This window comes from Artemia sp. Qi Xiang Cuo, chromosome 6 (genome assembly GCF_049724085.1).
Source record: "Artemia sp. Qi Xiang Cuo chromosome 6, ASM4972408v1, whole genome shotgun sequence".
Classification (NCBI taxonomy): Eukaryota; Metazoa; Arthropoda; class Branchiopoda; order Anostraca; family Artemiidae; genus Artemia; species Artemia sp. Qi Xiang Cuo.
In genome coordinates, this window is record NC_142799.1 from 66244902 (window position 1) to 66266736 (window position 21835).

Sequence of the window (21835 nt, forward strand, 5' to 3'; positions counted from 1 at the left end):
CTTTGAACTAAGATCTTACATCTTTGGTCATTTTTGTGCAAACTTCTGCCATCATTCTGCTCGGATCAGCGGTCTGAGAAAAATAATGATTATATCATCAAAGTTCTCTCATCATTGTTCTATATGGCAGAAAGATGGCGTCTTTCAAACTTTTTGCTAAACTCAGTTGAGCTGTAAGATCTTAGAACAAAGATGAGTTGAAAAAACGATAACCTTTGCAGAAAGATGCAAGATCTTAGATGTAAGAACTTAGTGCTAAAAAACGGCCCTATTATGTCTTAGTCTGTTTTGAGAGTCTGTTTTGAGACTCCGTTTAGAGAGTTTTGTACTTTTATACATAGTTTAAGCAACAGTTTTTTTGGTTACTTCAGCTAAAAGTAAAGATTTTTTTAAACAAAAGAAAATACGATTTGGCAGCTAAATGTAAATGAAGACTATTTACTTGATGTTTTACTCTATTTAATTGGTTATGTACTTTCTTTACGTGATGATTATTATACGTTATTCTTAGGGATTCCCTGGCCAAACTGGTGATCAAGGTGAACGTGGTGAAAGAGGGGAACCTCGTGGACCTAGTCCGAAAGGGACAAAAGGTGAACCAGGAGATATAGGACCAAGAGGAGCACCAGCTCAGTTTCGTGAGCTTCCGGAAGAAGTGGCTACTGGTGAAACTGGAAGCCCTGGTCCAAATGGACAACCTGGTGAGAAAGGGGTTTTTGGTGAAGATGGTATTTCTGGATCGAAGGTAAGTTATAATTTCTATTTTTCATCCTGTTATTCTATTTCTAAAACTAATAATGAGAAATAATTTAAGTTTGGTGGTAATACAATTTTTGTCACTATGCATTCTTGGAGGTTTATCTATCTTGTACTTATTTTCATTTTAGAAGAGAAAAATCGATCTCAGGTTTCATTTGCAAAAAAACACAATCCAAATATGGTGTCTGAGAAAGAGTTGCTTAGAAAAGAAATCACAGGGGCAAATATCATGAGTTCTCTTTACGACCTTAGGCAAACACAAACTTTGGACCTTCACAAAGAGTTGGACCTTTAGTGTCGTAACTTGGATAAATAGGGCTTCCAAACGACTAGCGCTACTTTTTGCGTAGTTTCAATAAGAAGGAAGAAAATATTATAAAGCATTGGCATGATTGATCTATAACGCAATTGGATAAAAAAAGTTTTCTCATATGAAGGTAATAAGTTATATTATAACCTAAAAAATATATTTTCTTCCGTATAAGAGGGGGGCTGTCCCAAAAGTTACTAAGACTTAGTATTAGTAGAAAACAGTTGGACACAAGTTACAACTGGTGTAGACTCTTTAAACTAATTTCTTGCAATTTAAATTTTTTGCTTTTTAATTATAAGTGTGACACTGAACCAAGAAAATGGCCATGCCATTGATGATATTTGGCTTTTTTTATCGATAAATATGACAATGATGTGGCACGGGCATTAGGCAGACGCACCTGAATCATTATCATAAAAAAAATTTCAATAAATGTGACTACAAGACCAAACTATACCTGTGACCTTTCAGTATCGCCCTCTCAATCAAACTTTTGTTGGATTTTTATCAGGTTTTAGTTAGCTTTAAGCCAGACAGTGGATCGTTTCCATTGCTCTGGCGGTTTTTGCGATATACCCTTTTAAAAGTTTTGAGAGTTTGAAATATACAATACCTGATCGATGCCAAAGCAACACAACCAAAGTTGCCGCCATTACTTTAGGGAAGCCAGCCAGAGGCAAATTAAAAAAAATAAAGAGTATACTAAAAAAGCTTTTAAAGACAGTTGTTAGTTGTAAAGCAACATACCTTTGTCTACCTTAACATACCTTTTCCCTATTGCGATAAAACTACTCTAAGTTTCGCGACTAAACAAGTCCCATGAGATATACATTGTACTGTTTTCGTGGTAACAGGCGGCAAATCAAAAAGATGGGGGGAGGGGGATGAAAATCAGCAAAAACAAAAATAAAAACCTATGGCATCAAACAACTTGGGAGTTAAGGTGTTTCTGGAATAAACACATTGTTAATGCTTGAATCTTTGAGGACAAAAAGGGTTGTCAAACTTTACCACTTAGTACTGCTTATTTTTTTTGATGATTCAGTTTGGAAACACTGACAAGAACATGATAGTGACCTTAAAACTTAATAAATTTTCAAAACAATAAAAAGAAACATCTTAGAGAATTGAGCTTTATGGCATGAACAGAGCTAAGATGAGTCCAAGCGGCCAAAATGTTTTCTTTTCGAAGTCCTGGGTACTTTAATGATCAAGTTGTAGTAAGTCTAATCTACATATGTTAAAGCACTTTCTCCTGGATAAATCATTTCAAAAACAATAGAATGGCATAGGAAATCACATTTTGAATTTTTGAAAAACTTGATTTTTTTTTTATTCTATTATTTTCCTTTGAAGTAATCAGAGTGTTTTGAATATTTTTTAGAATTATATCTTTTGAAAATAGTCTACAAATTAAATAGATATGTGGCCATCAAAGATGATTATGATGTAACAGTTGAAATTCCATTATTATAAAATGGTAAAAATTGTCTGTTTTAGGGAAAAAACGGGTTTCGTGGGCCATCTGGAGAAAAAGGATGCAAAGGAACACCTGGGTCTAAAGGTCAGCCAGGATATGATGGGACACCTGGAATAGAAGGATTCAAAGGAGACAAGGGAGATTTTGGTAGGAAAGGCAGCGATGGAAACGATGGACCTAAGGTATAAGTAAAGATGATACTATTCATAATTTCATATAGTAAGTTATTCCACGTTCATTATGATTTAGCAAAAATCTCTCTCAAGCAAACGCCTGGGGGAGATATTAAAGATGAATTCATTTCATAATCTTTCTAGTATAACGATGAAGAACTTTCAGTTATAACATTTGTTTTTGACGAGTCAGAGGCAACTTTTAAGATGAGATTAAATTTTAGACATTAAAATTGTATATAAGATCTAAACGAGATTAAATAGCCTCAGGTTGAGTGCTCAACAGGGAGGCTTGACTTCAAGCCTCCCAAAGTTGGCTTGAAGTCAATAGTTAGTAAAATTATACAAAATAAAGTTGAGCTCGAAAAACCTCAAGAAGAGTCGATCGAATTGGAAAGATTTAAGCTAGATAAAGCTATTAATCGACTAGGATACACTTACTCCTGTACGTTTAACACTTAAGTCTTAGGACCTTGCTTCTAAAGTTTTTATGGGAAAGTCGAATTTTTTGTATTTTTGTGTCGGAAAATCTAATGAAACAAAGACGTGATGTTTGGAACCTAGCGCGGGGTGAATATGCGAAGAAGCAAGTGCGGTATGATCAAGGTTGGATTTATGTACGTCGCGCGAGTGATTTGTTTCCATGTCGTTTATGGTCTATCGACATTGCTGCTTAAAAATATGTGATAAAAGTTCGTTTTTACTTGTTTGCTTATTTGTTTGGTTATTTCTTTCTTTTTTGTCTTGTTTTTTATTTCCTTTTGTTTTTTTTGCTTTTAGTTTGTGTTCGTGTTGTGGCAAAAAATCTTTCTTCTTTCTTCTGGCAAAAAATCGTCTTTCTTCTTTCTTCTTTCTTCTTTCTTCTTTCAATCGTCTTTCTTCTGGCAAAAAATGCAAAATTCCAATTCTGGCAAAAAATGCAAAATTCATATAGATAGGAGCTTGACACCTCTGCGGTAGGTTCTTTGATACGCTGAATATGATGGTGTGACTTTCATTAAGGTTCAATAACTTTTAGAAGGTCTTTTTCCCCTTTTCCGAAAATCAGGCAAATTTTCTCAGGCGCGTAACTTTTTGATAGGTAGTACTAAACTTGATGAAACTTATATATTTAAAATCAGCATTAAAAGATGATTCTTTTAGGCTATCTATTGGTATCAAAATTTCGTTTTCTACAGTTTCGGTAACCGTTGAGCCGGGTCGCTCCTTACTTACAGTTCGTTACCACGAACTGTTTGATATTTTTTTCAATTTGTAGATTTAAAGCTTTACATGCTGATTTTGTTGCTTTTCCTGGTTCTGAGACTTCTGACTATCTTCCATTGGAGAGTGTTATGAAGTGTTTGTTATGCAGGTAAAAGAAAAAAAATGTAAGACATTATTAATAAAAAAAAGACGATCTTCAAAATTCTGTGGTGGAGGTTAATGTTAACGATTGAACCCATTTGTTTTCTGGAGAGGAATCCCCTACGCAACTATTTGATAAGCTAGTGTCTGTTATTTTACCCATTTATGATAGTGCGTGTACCATAAAGGTAATGGAAGTGAAGAATCAGGAGCCCCGTAAAATATAGATAACAAGTGAAGTACTGGAATATAAAAGCTATGAACTGATCTTTATCAAAGAAATCTAGGTGATAAAAGTAATTATTCGTGTGAACTGTTCAAAAAACAATGCAATTTAGCCAACAAATTGAGTCCCAAAGTTATGGCTGAATATTACGAGACGAAGTTTTTAAATAGTAAAGGAAAAATGGAAACAGACAAATTAAGGGACTAATCGAAGTGGTGATTTTGAAGGAAACGAAATACAAATTAAGGGGTTTGCCCTTGAAGATTTCAAAAAACAATGCAATTTAGCCAACAAATTGAGTCGCAAAGTTATGGCTGAATATTACGATACGAAGTTTTTAAATAGTAAAGTCAACATAAAAGAAAAATGGAAACTGATAAATTAAGGGACTAATCGAAGTGGTGATTTTGAAGGAAACGAAATACAAATTAAGGGGTTTGCCCTTGAAGATCAGTTTGGAACTATGAATAAATTCGGCTAATATTGGTATTGAAGTTGGAAATAGTATAAAGAATATACGTCAACAGGTTCAAGAACATATCTTATGCGATAATAGAGTTGAAAGCTTTGAATTAGCCTTAGAACCGTATACAGTTGATGAACTGCTTAAAATAATCTTTAGAATCAAACACTGTGAGAATGGACAGCTTTGAACGTCTAATGTAAAAAAGCATTATATCCTACCGCGTCTGCTTTACATTATAAATCTTTTACTGGAAAAGGGCAGTTTCCCTGATCATCTAAAAGTTGCCAAGGTGACATCACTTCATGCGGATGGCCCTAAAAGAATATTGAAAATTAGAGACCAATTTCTATTCTTCCACTGTTTTCTAACTTATAAGAAAAAGTGGCTTATAAACGTCAATATAGTTTTCTAGAGGCTAATAGTTTCCTGAGTATAACTCGATTCACATTTCGCAAAGGGGATTCGATGACGAATGTTTTGCAACATCTTGTAGAATCACTTAATGGTGGTATAGACAGAGGGGAAGGAGCTTTGTCTATTTTTATAGATATTCGCAAAGTGTTTGATACAGTTATTTTTAAGACGCTACTAAGCTGGACCGAGTCTTTGGGTGCAGGGGCGTCCCGAGGCGGGAAGAGGTACCCTCTCCCCATCTTTTTTGGCATTCGGTAGAATTTTCGCCGAAGGCAAAAATTTCAGGAGAAATTTTGCAAAATAAGCTGAAATTTAGCTAAAACTTACAAAGATCGCCCCCCCCCCAATAAAATGAGCCTCAGGACGCCCCTGGTTGCATGTCCGCAGAAAGTGCTTAAAGTGGTTTGAAAGCTGTCTCACAGGGAGATCTCATAAAAAATTTATCTCATAGGCTAGCATGGCCCAATTTAACAGAAGAGGAAAATACTTATCAAATATTTGATTGCCAGTTTTGAAAAGTGCACGCCATAGTCATTCATGACTTGAGGACATTCTAATATTGACATGAGATTGACATAATGTGCCCTGATGTTATTATAGTAACTTTTGATGCAAGTTGTACTGCCATTTTAAAAAAATTAAATAAAAAAAACAAGTTTTTTTAACTGAAAGTAAGGAACGACGTTAAAACTTAAAACGAACAGAAATTATTCCGTATATGAAGGGGGCTGTCCCCTCCTCAACGCCTCGCTCTTTACGCTAAAGTTTTTTTATTGTTTAAAAAAATAGAGTTGTGAGAAAGTCAAACTTTAGCGTAAAGAGCGAGGCGTTGAGGAGGGGACAGCCCCCTTCATATACGGAATAATTTCTGTTCGTTTTAAGTTTTAACGTCGTTCATTACTTTCAGTTTAAAAACTTGTTTTTTTTATTTAATTTTTGAACGTTTTTGAATTAATGCATGTTTTGATTTTGGCTCACCGGACATTAATAATTAAAAAAAAATTTGAATATTATATTTGGTTAAATTTCTTTCTCTAAAATTGTTTAATTTTATTTAATAACGTTTTTATTATTAATAAATATACGTAACTTAGAATTAACTTACTTAAAGAACTTCTATATTCATAAATTTTTAACACGTATATTATGGGGTTCGCCCCCTAGTCAATACACTGCTCTTTAAACTATAGTTCGAATTTTTTTTCCAGTTCTTTAAAAATGATCTCTTAATCACAATCAGTTGATCAGTTGAAAAACTTGTTTTTTTTAATTTAATTTCTGATCTTTTTCTTTAATAATGCTGCGAAATCCAGCGCCCCCTTCATATCAATGTCCCTTCCCCCATGAAAACTTCCTTCATGGAAAGATCCTTCCATATAGCCCCCCACCCTCACCATCTCCCACCTACCACAAAAAATCTCATCTGAAAAATTATGTATACTTCACAATAACCAATAAGCCTACTATATGTTAAAATTGAGTAAAGTTCATAACTTTCAGCCCTCCCCCCGGGGACTTTGAGGGATTAAGTCTTCCTAAAAGACATTTTTTATCATATTTTCGAGCATGTTGAACAAAATGGCCATCTCTAAATTTTGATCGCGTGACTTTGGAAAAAAAATGAGCGTGGGAGGGGGCCTAGTTGCCCTCCAATTGTTTTGGTCACTTAAAAAGGGCACTATAACGTTTATTTTCCGTTCCAATATGCCCTTCAACGATATTTTATGACTAATGGATCGGAACGATCACCACTGGGAAAATAAAAAAAAACAACAACAAACAAACAAATAAACACGCATCCGTGATGTTTCTTCTGGAAAAAAATGGAAAATTACACATTTTTGTAGATAGGAGCTTGAAACCTCGACAGGAGGGGTCTCTAATACGCTGAATCTGACGGTGTGATTTTCATTAAGGCTTTATAACTTTTAATGGGTCTTTCCCCCTTTTTTCGAAAGTCAGCCAAATATTCTCAGGCGCTTAACTTTTGATGGGTGAGATTAAACTTGATGAAACTTATATATTTGAAATCAGAATTAAAATCTGATTTTTTTTTATGTATCTATTGGTATCAAAATCCTGTTTTTTAGAGTTTCGGTTACCACTGAGCCGGGTCGCTCCTTACTTACAGTTCGTTACCACGAACTGTTTGATAACAATATTATAGTAACTAAGAATTCATCCAACCAAGTAGTGGGTTAATTGAATTAACGTAATTCAGGGGCAACGATTGATGAAAACTTTGGGGGAGGAAACATTAAAAAAAACAATTTATAGTGAAAATATAAAAGATGTTATTTAAAATCAAAAGGATGGAGGTATCTTCTTTTAATTTCCAGCAAAAATACAAAGAAACATTTAATCAAAATCAAGAGGAAGGAACTGCCCCCTACTCCCCTCTTCAATCAGCACCAACATTTCACAGTCAGTTTTGAAAACAGCTAGTTATTATAGTTCATGATACGATGAAAGAGGCGATGTGATCACTATAGTCAAACAGCTTATAGTAACGTTCCATAAGTTGACATCATGTTCAAGAACCATGACCTTAAAATGTTATCTGATCGCTCAAATTGGTTAAACAGTAGCTTATACAACAATATATATCTTCAAAAACAAAGAAAAGCTGGGAATCGCCAAATTAATGAAATGATCTTCATATGCGATCAAAAACTATGTAGTTTTTGATAGCACAGGGGGATGAATCTAAAAAAAGAAACTTGGGCATAAAATCAGCAGAACAATATGATAAAACATTATGCACTTAACAGTTTAAAAAGGCGTAGCTTTTTTTGAAATTATGGCTGCCTTAGGGAATCAACACATTATCAATATTGGAAATACACCAGGGAAAATCGTTATTAATTTAAATTAATTAGTTTTGCTTATTTATTTTCACTGCGCAGCTGGGCCATATTGACAAAAATTTAATATTGATCTACTAGCTTCATAATTTTGAAACGATCGAAAAAAAATCTTTTATATTAAATTGGAAATTGAAAATTCTAGTATTCTTTTTAAAATTCAAAAGTGATTGAGGGGCAACCAGCTCCCTCCCACGCCCATAAATTTCCTAAACACATCCAATATTAATTTTAGATAACTATTTTGATCAGCATAGTTGAAAGGTCAATTCAGAGCGGAGAGAATAAAAAAAGAAATGATTATCGTTGCTTGTTTTGATTTTCACCAAAATTACCCTCAACCAGGATTGAAAATGGGGGGGGGAGATACTCAGGTCTAGCCCCCATCCGAATTCCTTAGTTTTTTTGAATTTTTCTGCGCTTTCTATTCAAAATATAAAAGGAATAATGCTATTTTTATCGGTCCTCCTCTCCGAAAAAAAAAAACTGCAATCAGGTAAATTCAGGTATGAATAGACCAAAGATAGGTCCATGGGGAAATACATTTATACCGATTTCCTCCGTACTTTAAAAAAGGACTGTAAGAAATTAAATATCTTTGACAGTGCTGGGTGTTAAATTCAACAGGAATATATAGGTACTTATATATAAAAATCCGATTTTGTCAATTGAAAGCAAAGAGTTACAATAAAGTCTAAAGAAATAAGAGTTAAGCTGTGAACGCGGAAGGCTCCCACTCCCTTAACTTGACACTCCTTATACTGAACTACTGCTTAATTGAACCCATTTTACAGTGGATGAACGAACATTAGCCAACTGGTTATTAAGCTTAGTGTAAGGAATGGTCGTTCAAACAGGTGGAAGCTCGCTTTGAGATTCGGAGTTACTTTTTTATTTTAAAAAAGATTAATTGAGTCTTAACCTAGATCTAGTCTAAATAAAGAATTTTCCAGGGTGACATCGGTGAGCGAGGTAATCAAGGTCCGCCGGGAAGTGAAGGTGCAAAAGGAAAACCAGCTCTGACTTTACAGGGACCAAAAGGAACAAAAGGGGAAAGAGGACCATACGGTAATATTTTACAAGTTTTACCTACAGCCAGATCTCTTCAACATTTTGACAATGTACGAGTATTTTGACCATAGCATTTCTGACCTTACATTTCTGACCAGCATCTTCCTATTCTCCAAAAACAAGAGGACAAAGAAGTAGAACGAAAAAAAGGCAATTGAGAAAAACAATTTAAAAGGCATTTTGACCAACATTATTTTCCCCCTTTTTATGGGTGGAGGGACAAGAGCTAAGAATTATTCCAGAGTAGGCAAAATTGGAAACAAGCAGCTTCACGAGCATTTTCAAACGATCATTTCTATGTTTTTTTATTTTATCTTGTTTTGTTTTTTTACAATTTTAGTCACAGAAGTTTCATGTTCATTAAAGACTTCTCATAATTCGTGTCCTTGCGCAAATAGGAGTAAAACAAAATACAAATTATTGGGTCTAGGCGTTACATTCCGGAAAATTACCCCCGCCGAAAATTCCCCCTGGAAAACTCCCCCGCAGCAAATTCCCCCCTCAAGAAATTTCCCTCGAACCTCCCCCCTCCATATTTCAGCTGGATAATTCCGGATGTTCATTAGAGGGGAAATTGAAAGTTTTGCTCACCTGTTTTGTCAGAGACAATGCTATAGTTTTGCCATAATAAAAAAGCCATAATAGTTCAATGATTTAATATTTATTCATTTATTTTTTCCCAAAGGCAAGGAGTGGTCGTATGAACTTTGGAGGGGGGCTCATTCGATTGCAAAATTAAGTTCTAATGCCCTGTGAAATAATCCAAAGGTGACATGCCATGCCTCCAGGTTTGACAACCCCCATTTACATCCCCGGGACAAGGACTGTAAGTTATACAAGTTGCCCATTGTTAAGCTATAAGGTTTTTATAGGAAAGGTGGTCGAATAGACCTTGGAGGGAACTCTTTCAATTGGAAACCGAAATTTCCAATGTCCTTTTGAAGATTTGCCCTGCTTTTCAACCAATTGCTATCGAATGGGTTGTTACCGAGTGCAGTGTTTAAAAGAAGTCTCTTATTCCAGTTCAACGGCCCTTGTGTTTCAGCAGTCGTTTTTAAAGGATTGTGACAAAAAGTCGAACTTCTGCTGTAGAATTCAAATATTGTATTATAAATAAAATTTCGAATAAGATTTGACTGTTTAGTCAAAAATTTCGATGAACAGTAGTTTTGTTGAATAAGTTCTTTATAATATTCTTACTAAAAAAAATTCTGGCGGACGGACCCAGGTATAATTTTCTCATTTCGATGAAAGTTCTGCATGACTTGGTCTTCTATGTGGCTGAGGCCATCACTAACTCCACAATGGTGTTCTCTGATGTTCAAAATGTATATAGGAAAAACGAAAAATTACCATATAAAATCAAAGAAAACAAAGCTCCTGTAGTACTTGTCATCCCTCCCCCCATCCCCTAAGAATTTTCTGGCAAGTTTCATGATGCCCTGCCTCGTATTTCCCCCCTTTGTGCCGGTAGGCATGTGAATCCAATATTGATACTACATAGAAAAATGATTGCAGCAATGAGAGTGATAATACTACCCCCCCCCTGTAACAATGATAAGTGTGTACACCAAAAATATTCCCGGAATCCAAGAGGGATTAGATATCTATTTCTACCTCCCCTTCCCTCCCCAAAAATCATTCTGTATTTATATGAAGGTTCAATGAGAGTTAGAACATTTTGGTATTAAAAGTGTTCTTTTTTTCTTTTTTTTTAATTTGAAAAACTAAATTATTTCAACGTAAAATTTTCTTCATCCTAACTATAAAACTCCCTTTTTCAAAACAAATTACAAAACCGATTTACATCTTTTACTTTTACTATACTACCTTTTTCCATTTCAATAATAACTTCTTATACTCCAAAAACCAACCAACACAACCCCCACAAATCTTTTAAATTTTCAACTATAACTACCTTTAAAAAAAATCCCTCTTTACCTACTAAATATTAAATAAGGCAATCAAATACAACAGGTTACTCTCCGGGGCATACTTCTACACAAATAAAAACACAACATTTTAAAACGCACGTCCCACTTATAGGATAATCCCCTTCCTTAGGAGAATCCTTTGGCGGTCGCTTCAATTACTTTCCAATTTATTTTACCCCTTCAAGCTTCCATCATCAAAAAAGAAATAATGATAATAATAATAATAAAAATAAATAAAAATAAAATAATAATAAAACAGCAATAAATAATTAAATAAAATAAAAAATATATACAATTTTAACCATTCCTCCCTTACAAAAACCTCAACAAACAATAAAACATACACTTAAACAACACAATACTTATTTAGGAAGAAGGGTTCAAAATTTCTTACAATTTACCCTTAAACTTTAAACTTCCAAATAAAAGTCATACTTTACTTGATTGCCTTGAAAAAAAATTCCAAACTATTAAAAAATAAAAAAAAAATAAAAAATCTTTAACATTTCAAAAAATTAAAAAAAAAATCAACTATTTACCAACGAATCTATCCACTCCTCATCAATTCTTTCTTTCTATTTATATTCTTTCTCAAAAGCTCTAATTTCCCCCTAACTACTCCTTTAAATCTTTCTAACTCAACTCTTTTTTTTCTTTTTCCTCATCTTCCATATATGGGTACATGCCCATATCACTATTAATAAAATTCCTTTCTGCCTCTTTTCATCACCTTGTCTTTCAAAATCTAACTTCAAAATTAAAAGGTGCTCTTTGAGGCACCTGCCTCTCGCCACTCCTTCATATAGCTGATATGTACTTACACATTACTTCATATAGTTTTTAAGAAATATGAGGCAATTCAGTTTAGTTAAATGAAGCTTTTAAACCTCCCCTTGAGCTGGTAACAGGCACCCATCCCCCTCTCCACTCTACAACGACCAACTGACACTCCTTCATAGTAGATGATGTGAAATTATGTCACTGTACACAATTTCATCGAATATAACCTGACTCAAATTAATCACTACTAAAAACACTAGGACAATACTACTCTCCTCTCTACTTCAGCACCAATAATAAAAGTGTTGACCAAAAGTTTACATGGGGAGCAAGAAGGATTAGACAACAAGCCCCAAAAACTCATTTAATTATCATTTGAAGGCTCAATGGGGCTGAGAAAATTAGGCCTTTGAAATGTACAATTTTGGCATCTCCCCCCCCCCTGAAAAAGACCTACCTTTCCTCCTTTATAATACATCACTCTGTTATTAATCAAATCACTTCAGCTAAATGAAACATTGAAAAAAACGCCAGAAAAACTTTTGTGCAATAAGAAGGGATGTGTCACCTTGCAGCTCTCTTGGAGACATTACCCACATTTTCCCACGGAAAAACCTTGCCAGACTATTTGATCTGCGCTGAACATTTATCCAGGATAATACCATCTTAACATTCTCTCCATATGTAAAATCGTTCATTCAAAGGGGGAGAAAGACAAACAAAAAGAATTACGTCGATCAATTCAAGGGAATTCCCCAATGAAAATTCTCCCCCAAGGAATCCCTATCCCCCAACAGAAAACTCCCCGATAAAAATTTCGGTATGCTTCCCAATAACAAATACTATCTGTAAACAATGGATAAATTGCAAAAACTACAGCCCTTTCCCTAAGGGCTGTGGGAGGTTTTGTCATCCCCAGAGGCATATTTATTGAACATTTCAATTATTATGAATCAAATGGCTATCTCAGAATTCAATACGGATATCTTTGAAAAAAAATGGGCACGAGAAAGGGGCTAGTTGCCCTCCATGCTGTTTGGTCCCTTAAAAGGGCACTTAAACTTTTGATTTTTGTTCGAATGAGCCCCCTCTCTATTTTCTAGATCCCTTGGTTTGATACGATCATCCCTGGAGGAAACAAAAAAAGAAAACAAAACAAACGTCCTTTATGTTTAAATCAATTAAAAAATTCCACAAAATAAGTTTTTCAAAAAGTAAATAAAGAGTTTTTCAAAATAAAAATAAACCAAAAATGAACAAGCATATAACTACCCCAAATCAGGATCAATAAAAAAATGAAACCCTAAACGAACAGAAATTAAAATAAATAACAGAGTCAAACTCAAAACAAGCAGAAATTAATATGAGTAAGGTTCAAAGCCCCTGTACTTTCTAAAAGCCAGAATATAATTTGCCCTTTACTGAAAAAAAATTCAAATGAATGTGCATTGTCAATTTAATATACATGATATTTATTCCTTAAAATCTTAATTAATTTTTGAGTTCTTAAAAAGTGAAAATATTTTAAAGAATTTTTTCAGTAAACTGTAAATTATATTCTTTATAGCATTGTTATAAGTTTTTTGGACTATTTTATTTTCTTTGTTTAATTGTATTCTTTATTGCATTGTTATATGTTCTTTGGACTATTTTAAACAAAATTGCCATCACACAATTTCAATCAGATACATTTCGTGGAAAGAGGGGTGGCTTACTATTGACTCTTAAATGGGAACTAGAAATTCCAGTTTCAACCAAATGAGCCATCTCTAAAGCTTATACGACCACCCCTTCCATAAGATCCTTAAATGCCCCAGGGGCAAAACTTACAACCATCGCCCTCAGGCTCTGGTGGTTTGTATCAACCTCAAAAACCTTGTTATATGATATTTGGACTATTTTGAATAAAACTACAGTCTCAAAATATCTACTGAACACATCTCGTGAAAACACGACGTGTTTGTGTGTGTGTTTGGGCGGGGGGCGGGTAGCTTCGTTCCGATCACTTTGACTCTGAAAAGGGCACTAGAACTTATGGTTACCAATCCAATGAATCCCCTCTAAAGCATTTACGACCACCCTTTTTATAAAAACCTTATATGCCCCCAGGGCATACCTTACAACCCTTTCCATGAGAGCTGTAGGGTGGGGGAGGGATTGTCTTCCTCACAGACATAATTTTCGAAACCTTCAATTACTGTTATCTCCAAATTTTGATTGGAGGTGTTAAGGCGAATGATTACCGTGAAGGGGGGAGGACTGTTTGCTATTAAATCACTTTGACTCTTATAAAGGGTACTATAGCTTCAAATTTTAAATCAAATAAGCCCCATCTGATGTTTATACGAACGCCCATTCCATAAAAACCTTATATACTCTAATGGAATAACTTACAGCCCTATTACCAGAGCGTTGTGGCTTTGTGTCACCCCTAGAGACATTATTATATGCTCTTTGGACTATTTTGAAAAAAAATCGTTATCTCGTGGTATTAATCAGATGCGTTTGGTGGAAAGAGGGGTTACCGAAGGGGGAGGGGAGGCTAAATGCCTCCCATCACTTTTGACGCTCAAAAAGGAAACTTGAACTTCTAATTTTCAACAAAGTGAGCCTCTTCTAAAGTTGAACAACCATCCCTTCCACAAAAAAAACCCTGGGCATAACTTTTAAATACACCTTGGCCTTAATTTACAACCCTTGTCTCTATTCTCTGGGGTTTGTTTCAACCCCAAAACCCTTGTTTTATGATATTTAGACTATTTTGAATAATATGGCTGTAAAAAAATTTCCATTAGATGCATTTCGGGATAATACGACGTGTGTGTATGGGAAAGGGGAGGGTAGCTGCCTTCTGATCACTTTGACTCATAAAAAGAGCACTAGAGCGTCTTATTACCAATCCGATTAGCCCCCTCTGAAGTTTATATGAATACGCTTTCTGTAATAACCTTATATGCCCTCAGGGCATAACTTATAACCCTTGCCCTAAGGGCTGGGAGGATTTCATATTTTCAAAGACATAATTTCTGGACCTTTCAAATACGTTGAACGAAATGCCTATCTCAAAATTTTAGTGTTTAGGGAAAAGATGGGCGTGTGGGGGAAGTTTTCCCTCTGATCGCTTTCGATCATAGGCAGCGCGCTAGCGCTGCCTAAGTAAAGAACGATGTGGGAACAATTTGTTTTTTTTTTTGTTTGTTTTTTCTCCATACCCGGGCACTTCGTATCGAAGGAGTTGTCGTAGAAAGTTCGAAAAGGGCTCATTCAATTGCAAATTGGAGTGGCTAGTGCCCTTTTTAATAGTCGAAATCGATTGGAGGGCAACTAGCCCCCCCCCCCCACGCCCATCATTCCCCCAAACACATCCAATCAAGATTTTGAAATAGCAATTTTGTTCAGCGTAGTTGATTTCCAAATAGAAAATATGTTTTTGTGGAGGACATTCCCCCACAACCCTCGGGGCCAGGGTTTTAAGTTATGCCCTGGGGGCATATAAGGTTTTTATAGAAGGCGTTGTCGTAGAAACTTCAAAAAAGGCTCATTCGATTGGAAATTCAAACGGCTAGTGCCCGGTTTAATAGTCGAAAGTGATTGGAGCGTAACTAGCCCCCTCCCCCCGCGCCCATCATTCCCCCAAACACATCCAATCAAAATTTTGAGATAGCCATTTTGTTCAGCGTAGTTGATTTCCAGATAGAAAATATATTTTTGAGGAGGACACTCCCCTACAACCGTCGGGGCAAGGGTTTTAAATTATGCCCTGGGGGCATATAAGGTTTTTATAGAAGGCGTTGTCGTAGATACTTCAAGAAATACTCATTCGCTTGGAAATTCAAAGGGCTAGTGCCCTTTTTAATAGTCGAAAGTGGTTGGGTGGCCACTAGACCCCCCCCCCATGCTCATCATTCCCCAAAACGCATCCAATAAAAATTTTGGGATAGCCATTTTGTTCAGCGTAGTTGATTTTCAGATAAAAAATATTTTTTTGAGGAGGACACTCCCCCACAACCCTCTGGGCAAGGGCTGTAAGCTATGCCCTGGGGGCATATAAGATTTTTATTGAAGGCGTTGTCATAGAAACTTCAAAAAAGGCCCATTCGATTGGAAGTTCAAAGGGCTAGTCCCCTTTTTAATAGTTGAAAGTGATTGGACGGTACCTAACCCACCTCTCATGCCCACCTTTTCCCCAAACACATCCAATCAAAATTTTGAGATAGCCATTTTCTTTAACTCACTGAAAAGATTGGGAAATTGTGTGTTTGAGGTTAGGAACCTCATCACGGCTCTTAAAACAAGAATTAAAAGTTATTCCTTGGGGGCATACAAAGTTTTTATAGAACGCATTGTAATAGAAACTTCAAAAAGGGGTCATTTAATCAGAAATTGTAATTACTTGTGCCCTTTTTAATAGTCGAAAGTAATTAGAAGACAACTAACACGCCTTACACACCCACCATTTCCCCAAAAATGTCCAATCAAAATTTTGAAATGGCCATTTTGTTCCACGCAGTTAAAGTTCAGGACATTATACCTTTGAGCAGGACACTCCCCTCACAGTCCTCAGAGCACGGGTTATAAGTTATGCCCTGGGGGCATATAAGTTTTTATTGAAATCTTTGTCGTAGAAACTTGAAAAAGGGCACATTTTATTTGAAATTACAAGGTCTAGTGCCCTTTTTAATAGTAGAAAGTGATTTGAGGGCAACTAGCCCCCCCCCCCCTCTCGCCCACCATTTCCTCAAACACATCCAATCAAAATTTTTAGATAGCCATTTTGTTTAGTGTTGTGAATTTCCAGATAGAAATTACGTTTTTGAGGAGGACACTCCCCCACAGCCCCCAGCGCAAGGCTGGATAGTTATGCCCTTGGGGTATATAGGTTTTTTTCTGAATACATCGACGTAGAAACTTCAAAAAGGGCTCATTCCATTGGAAATTGAAATGGCCAGTGCCCTTTTTAATAGTCGAAAGTGATTGGAAGGCACCTAACACCCCTTCTTCGCCCACCATTTCCCCAAACATATCCAATCAAAATTTTCAAATAGCCATTTTGTTCCACACAGTTAAAGTTCATGAAATTATACCTTAGAGCAGGACACCCCCCCTACAGATTTCAGGACATGGGTCATAGGTTATGCCGTGGGGATATATAAGGTTTTTATTGAAATTTTTGTCGTAAAAACCTGAAAAGGGACTCATTCGATTGGATATTCAAAGGGCTAGTACCCTTTTTAATAGTGGAAAGCGATATGAGGACAACTACCCCCCCCCCTCTCACGCCCACCCTTTCCCCTAACACATCCAATCACAATTTTGATATATCAATTTTGTTCAATGTATTCGAAAGTTCTGGAAATTAGGTCTGTTAGGATAATAACCCCATCAGAGCTTTCACTGAAAGGGTTGTGAGTTATGCCCTTGGTGCATATAAGGTTTTTATAGAAAGTTGTTGTAGAAATTTCAAAAGGGGCTCATTTGATTGGAAATTGAAATTGCCCTTTTTAATAGTCGAAAGTGAGTGGAGAGTAAACAAACACACACATTCAATCAAACACATTCAATCAAAGTTTAGAGATAGCCATTTTGTTCAACGTAGTTGAAAGTTCTGGAAATTATGTATTTATGGATGACAAACCCCCTGGAGTCCCCAGGGCGAAGGTTGTAAGTTGGGCCCTGGGGGTGTATAAGGTTTTCAATAATAGAGTTGTCGTAAAAACTTCAAAATGGGCTCATTCAATTGGAAATTTAGAGGGCTAGTCCCTTTTTAATAGTTGAAAGTGATTGGACGGTAACTAACTCCTCTCTCAAGTCCGACATTCCCCATTTTGCTCAACGTAGTAGAAAGTTCTTGAAATTAGTTCTGTGAGGATGACAACCCCCAGCCCTCAGGGCGAGGGTTGAAAGTTTTCCCCTGGGGGTGTATAAGGTTTTTATTGAAAGCGTTGTCGTAGAAACTTCAAAAGGGCTCATTTGATTGGAAATGAAAGGGGTAGTGCCTTTTTTTAATAATTGAAAGTGATTGGAGAAACACTACCGCCCCTCTCACGCTCACCATTGTCCCAGACACATCCAATCGAAATTTTGAGATAGCCATTGTGTTTAACGTAGTTGAAATTTCTGGAAATCAGGTCTTAGGGGATGACAACCACCCTCACAGCCCTTAGGGTTAGAGCTGCACTTTATGCCCTGGGGATATAAGGTGTTTATAAAGAGTTTTGTCGTAGAAACTCAAAAAGGGCTCATTCGATTGGAAATCGAAAGGCTTAGTGCCCTTTTTAACAGTCGAAAGTTATTGGAAGACTTGACATTTTTATAGCAAAGATCGATGTGGGTATAATGTATTTTTTTTTTGTTGTTGTTTAGACCAGGGCACTTTGTATCGAAGGAGTTGTAGGAACTTCGAAAAGGGCTCATTTGATTGAAAATAGAAAAGGCTAATGCCCTTTTTAATAGTCAAAAGTGATTGGAGGAAAACTAATCCCCCTCCCGCGCCCACCCTCCCATTTGACTTTATGTTTAAAAACTAAATGTTGCCATAAGATTAAACCAAAATACACTTTATTAATGCTAATTCCCAATAAGGCATCTCAGCAGTATCCCAAGAACGACTGAGGGTTTTATGTTCAAACTTTTGTGGCTGCTTCTGCTCTTGAGATTTAACCAAATCAAAATAGCGTAAGTGCATCCAAGCTATCAAAGAAAGTAAACAGATTTTTTTGCGAATGGAATCAAGTTTTCCATTTCAGGTCAACTAGACGAGGCATGAAACTAAATTAAACACTTCTATTTGTGTCCAGATTTTTAAGCGGGTGTATGTTGTTGAAAATGGCTGAAATTTTTTCTCCAGCATGCAAGTAGCAGGCCAAACTATAAATCTTTAAGAAAACGAAAAATTTTAAAGAATTAATTTCTTTTTCCTTGAAAAGATAATATCGGTATAAAACGACAAGAAATTAATTAAAAGACATTCTCCACAAATGTACTTTTTCAAAGATTAGCAAAGAGCTCTATTAAACAAAAATGAGCTAAAACAAAAACAAGTAATCTACCAAGCGTGCAATGAATGTGCATTGTCAGTTTAATATACATATACTGATATTTAGTAATCAAAATCTTAATATTATTTGATTAATTAAAGTTATAAAAGTAAAAACATTTATATTTTTCTTCAGTAAAGTGCAAATTATGATCTGGCCTTGGGAACGCAAAAGGATTTTGAGCCCAACTTATGTTAGTTTCTGCTCGTTTTGAGTTTGACTCGGTTATTTATTGTAATTTCTGTTCGTTTTGGGTTTCATTTATTTATCGATGCTGATTTGTGGTATTTTCACGCTTGGTAGATTCATTGATTTTATTTTTGCTCATTTTGGTTTAATGGAGTTTTTTACTATTCTCTGAGAAACTTATTTTGTGGAAAAAGTTTTTTTTTAATTAATTAATATAAAAGGCACTATTCCTCTCAATTTCCAATCAAATGAGCCCTTTTTGAAGTTTCTACGACCATACTTTCTATAAAAACCGTATATGACCAAAGCGCATAGCTTACAACCCTTGTTCTGAGGGCTGTTTGTATGTGTGTGTGTGTGGGGGGGGGGGGGTTTATCCTCAAAGATATAATTTCCAGACCTTTCAATTACTTTGAACAAAATGGCCATATCACAATGTTGATCAGAAGTGGTTGAGTTTATGATGGGCGCGAGGGGGTGTGATTCTCCCTCTGATTACTTTTGACTATTAAAAAGGGCAATATCCCTCTCAATTTCCAATCTAATGAGCCATTTTTGAAGTTTTTACGACAACGCTTTCTATAAGAACCTTGTATGCCCCAGGGCATAACTTACAACCTTAGCCATGAGGGCTGTGGAGAGGGGGGTGGGGGTGATCCTCAAAGATCTAATTTCCAGGTCTTTTAACTACGTTGAGTAAATTGCTATCATTGTGCCAACATCGTTCTTTATTTAGGCAGCGCTATTGCGCTGCCTATGATAACGACGATGACCACGCTGTCTTTCCATCATAAAAACTAATTTGAGACTGTTTTTAATTTTTCAATTTCAGTTTTAAAGATCTCATTTTATTGTTTGATCTAAGTTAAACAATAAAAATATTGTTTAAATATAAATGTATATTGTTTAAATATTGTTGAGAATATATATAATAAGGTTTCATTTAATTTATATGCGTAATTTGCTATGAACGGCTCTTGGATATAGAGCCAACATATTTTTTTTGGAACAAATTTCACTGTCTTTGGTAAATCTATGTTGTTTTACCTTCTTTGGTTTTTAACCATGATCATTCTTTGACAAAAATACACAATTCCAAACATTTACAGATGAGAGCTTTAAATTTGTATAATTGGTCCTCTGATTGTTTCGTTGTTGTTGAAGGTGATAGATGCTTCAAAGGATGCATTTTAATGCCAAATCATCCTAACTCTCATTAAGGCTTCAGGTAAATACAGAATTTAATTCTAAAAAGGGGGCGGGAGCGGGAGGTAGGAATTGATATTTAATCCCTCTTGATGTCTGGGAATATTTTTGGTCTATGTTGTTATTATGAAAGTAAAGAGGAACCTTAAACCCCAAAATGAGGACATTTATTCCGCATAGGAGGGGGCTGCCCCTTCCTCACCTTTGCATCACGGTGGCAGAAACTTCGGATGATGCTCCTTCGATCAGAAATTGAGATTCCCTATTCTTTTTTTATAAGCCGAAACTGACTGGAGACCAACGAGCCCCCGTCCTAAAAATGTTTTTGATATCTGGTCCTTTTGTTACCCCTTAGTGCCTCTGATCGACATTTTAATTTTTTACTTTCTCTTTGGCTTCTCAATTTTATGTGTTGGGTAGTTTTTATGGGGGGAATCCTCCGGGGGAGGAACGTCTCGCTGGGGGGGTTTCTGGGAGTAATTTCCTTGGGAGAATTTTCCGCAGGATGGATTTTCTGGGAGCGTTTTCCGGAGGGATTTTCTGGGAGAAAGACGCTGACTATCTAAATCATTAAACAAGGGGAAACAAAATACCCTTGAAGTACAAAAGACTTAACCAAAATATTCACCCCTGTACCCAATGTAGGTCAGTGCATACCTGAAATCGTGTTTTTTTAAGTTTTTTCTTTCGGTTGCTACAAAATTTTGAAGTCTTTGGGCAGTATGACATTTCCGTCCGTCTTGATGTGAAAGTGAATAAGAAAACGAATCAATTAAATTTTATAACGGTTTTCGTCCGTAAAATTTCAAATATTATACTGTCTTAAGATTCTCTAAGGCAACTTCACCTTCAAAAGAAAGCTGTACCTTCTTAAGCTGTTTGGAACCATGTTTTATTTCGATTATTTTTGCTGATCTTTCACCCAAGTTTTCTATCTTTTTTTTTATTTGGCACCCGCTATTACTAAAAGCTACATTTGCAAGTTTTTTCTATTAAAAATTCAATTCCCACTTTTACAAAATTTGTTAAGATAAAATATAGCTATGTAAGTTTTTGTCAAACCAATTAAAATAATCAGATTTCATTTTTACTGTCCCTGGTACTTCAATTACTAATGTGGCTTTTTAACGTAAATGTTGAAGATTAAAGATCTTATTAGGAATTGATTAAAAGAACTTTTTCCACAAAATAGGTTTTTCAAAGAAAAGTAAAGAACTCCATTAAACCAAAAATGAGCAAAAATCAAATCAAATAATCTACCAAGTGTGAAACTACCACAAATCAGCATCGATAAATAAATGAAACCCAAAACGAACAGAAATTACAACAAATAACCGAGTCAAACTCAAAACGAGCAGAAATTAACATGAGTAGGGTTCAATACCCTTATGCCTTCCCAAGGCCAGAGCATAATTTGCACTTTAGTGAGAAAAAAATAAATGTTTTTAATTTTAAAACTTTTATAAACCAAATAATATTAACATTTTGATTAATAAATATCAGTATGTGTATATTAAACTGACAATGCATATTCATTTGTACTTTCTTCATATCAAAATTTTGATTGGATGTGTTT

General features: G+C 35.5%; 1 protein-coding gene across 2 annotated transcripts in view; it reads left to right on the plus strand.

Moving 5' to 3' along the window:
- The window catches only part of LOC148951524 (uncharacterized), a 296748-nt gene that overhangs the window by 117550 nt on the left and 157363 nt on the right, over nucleotides 1-21835 (plus strand). For both annotated transcript variants that reach the window (XM_089090920.1, XM_089090919.1), the window contains exons 6-8: nucleotides 512-745; nucleotides 2573-2734; nucleotides 8996-9110. In XM_089090920.1, coding sequence (XP_088947046.1) covers nucleotides 512-745; nucleotides 2573-2734; nucleotides 8996-9110 — 511 coding nt within the window. The remainder of the gene's footprint in view (nucleotides 1-511; nucleotides 746-2572; nucleotides 2735-8995; nucleotides 9111-21835) is intronic.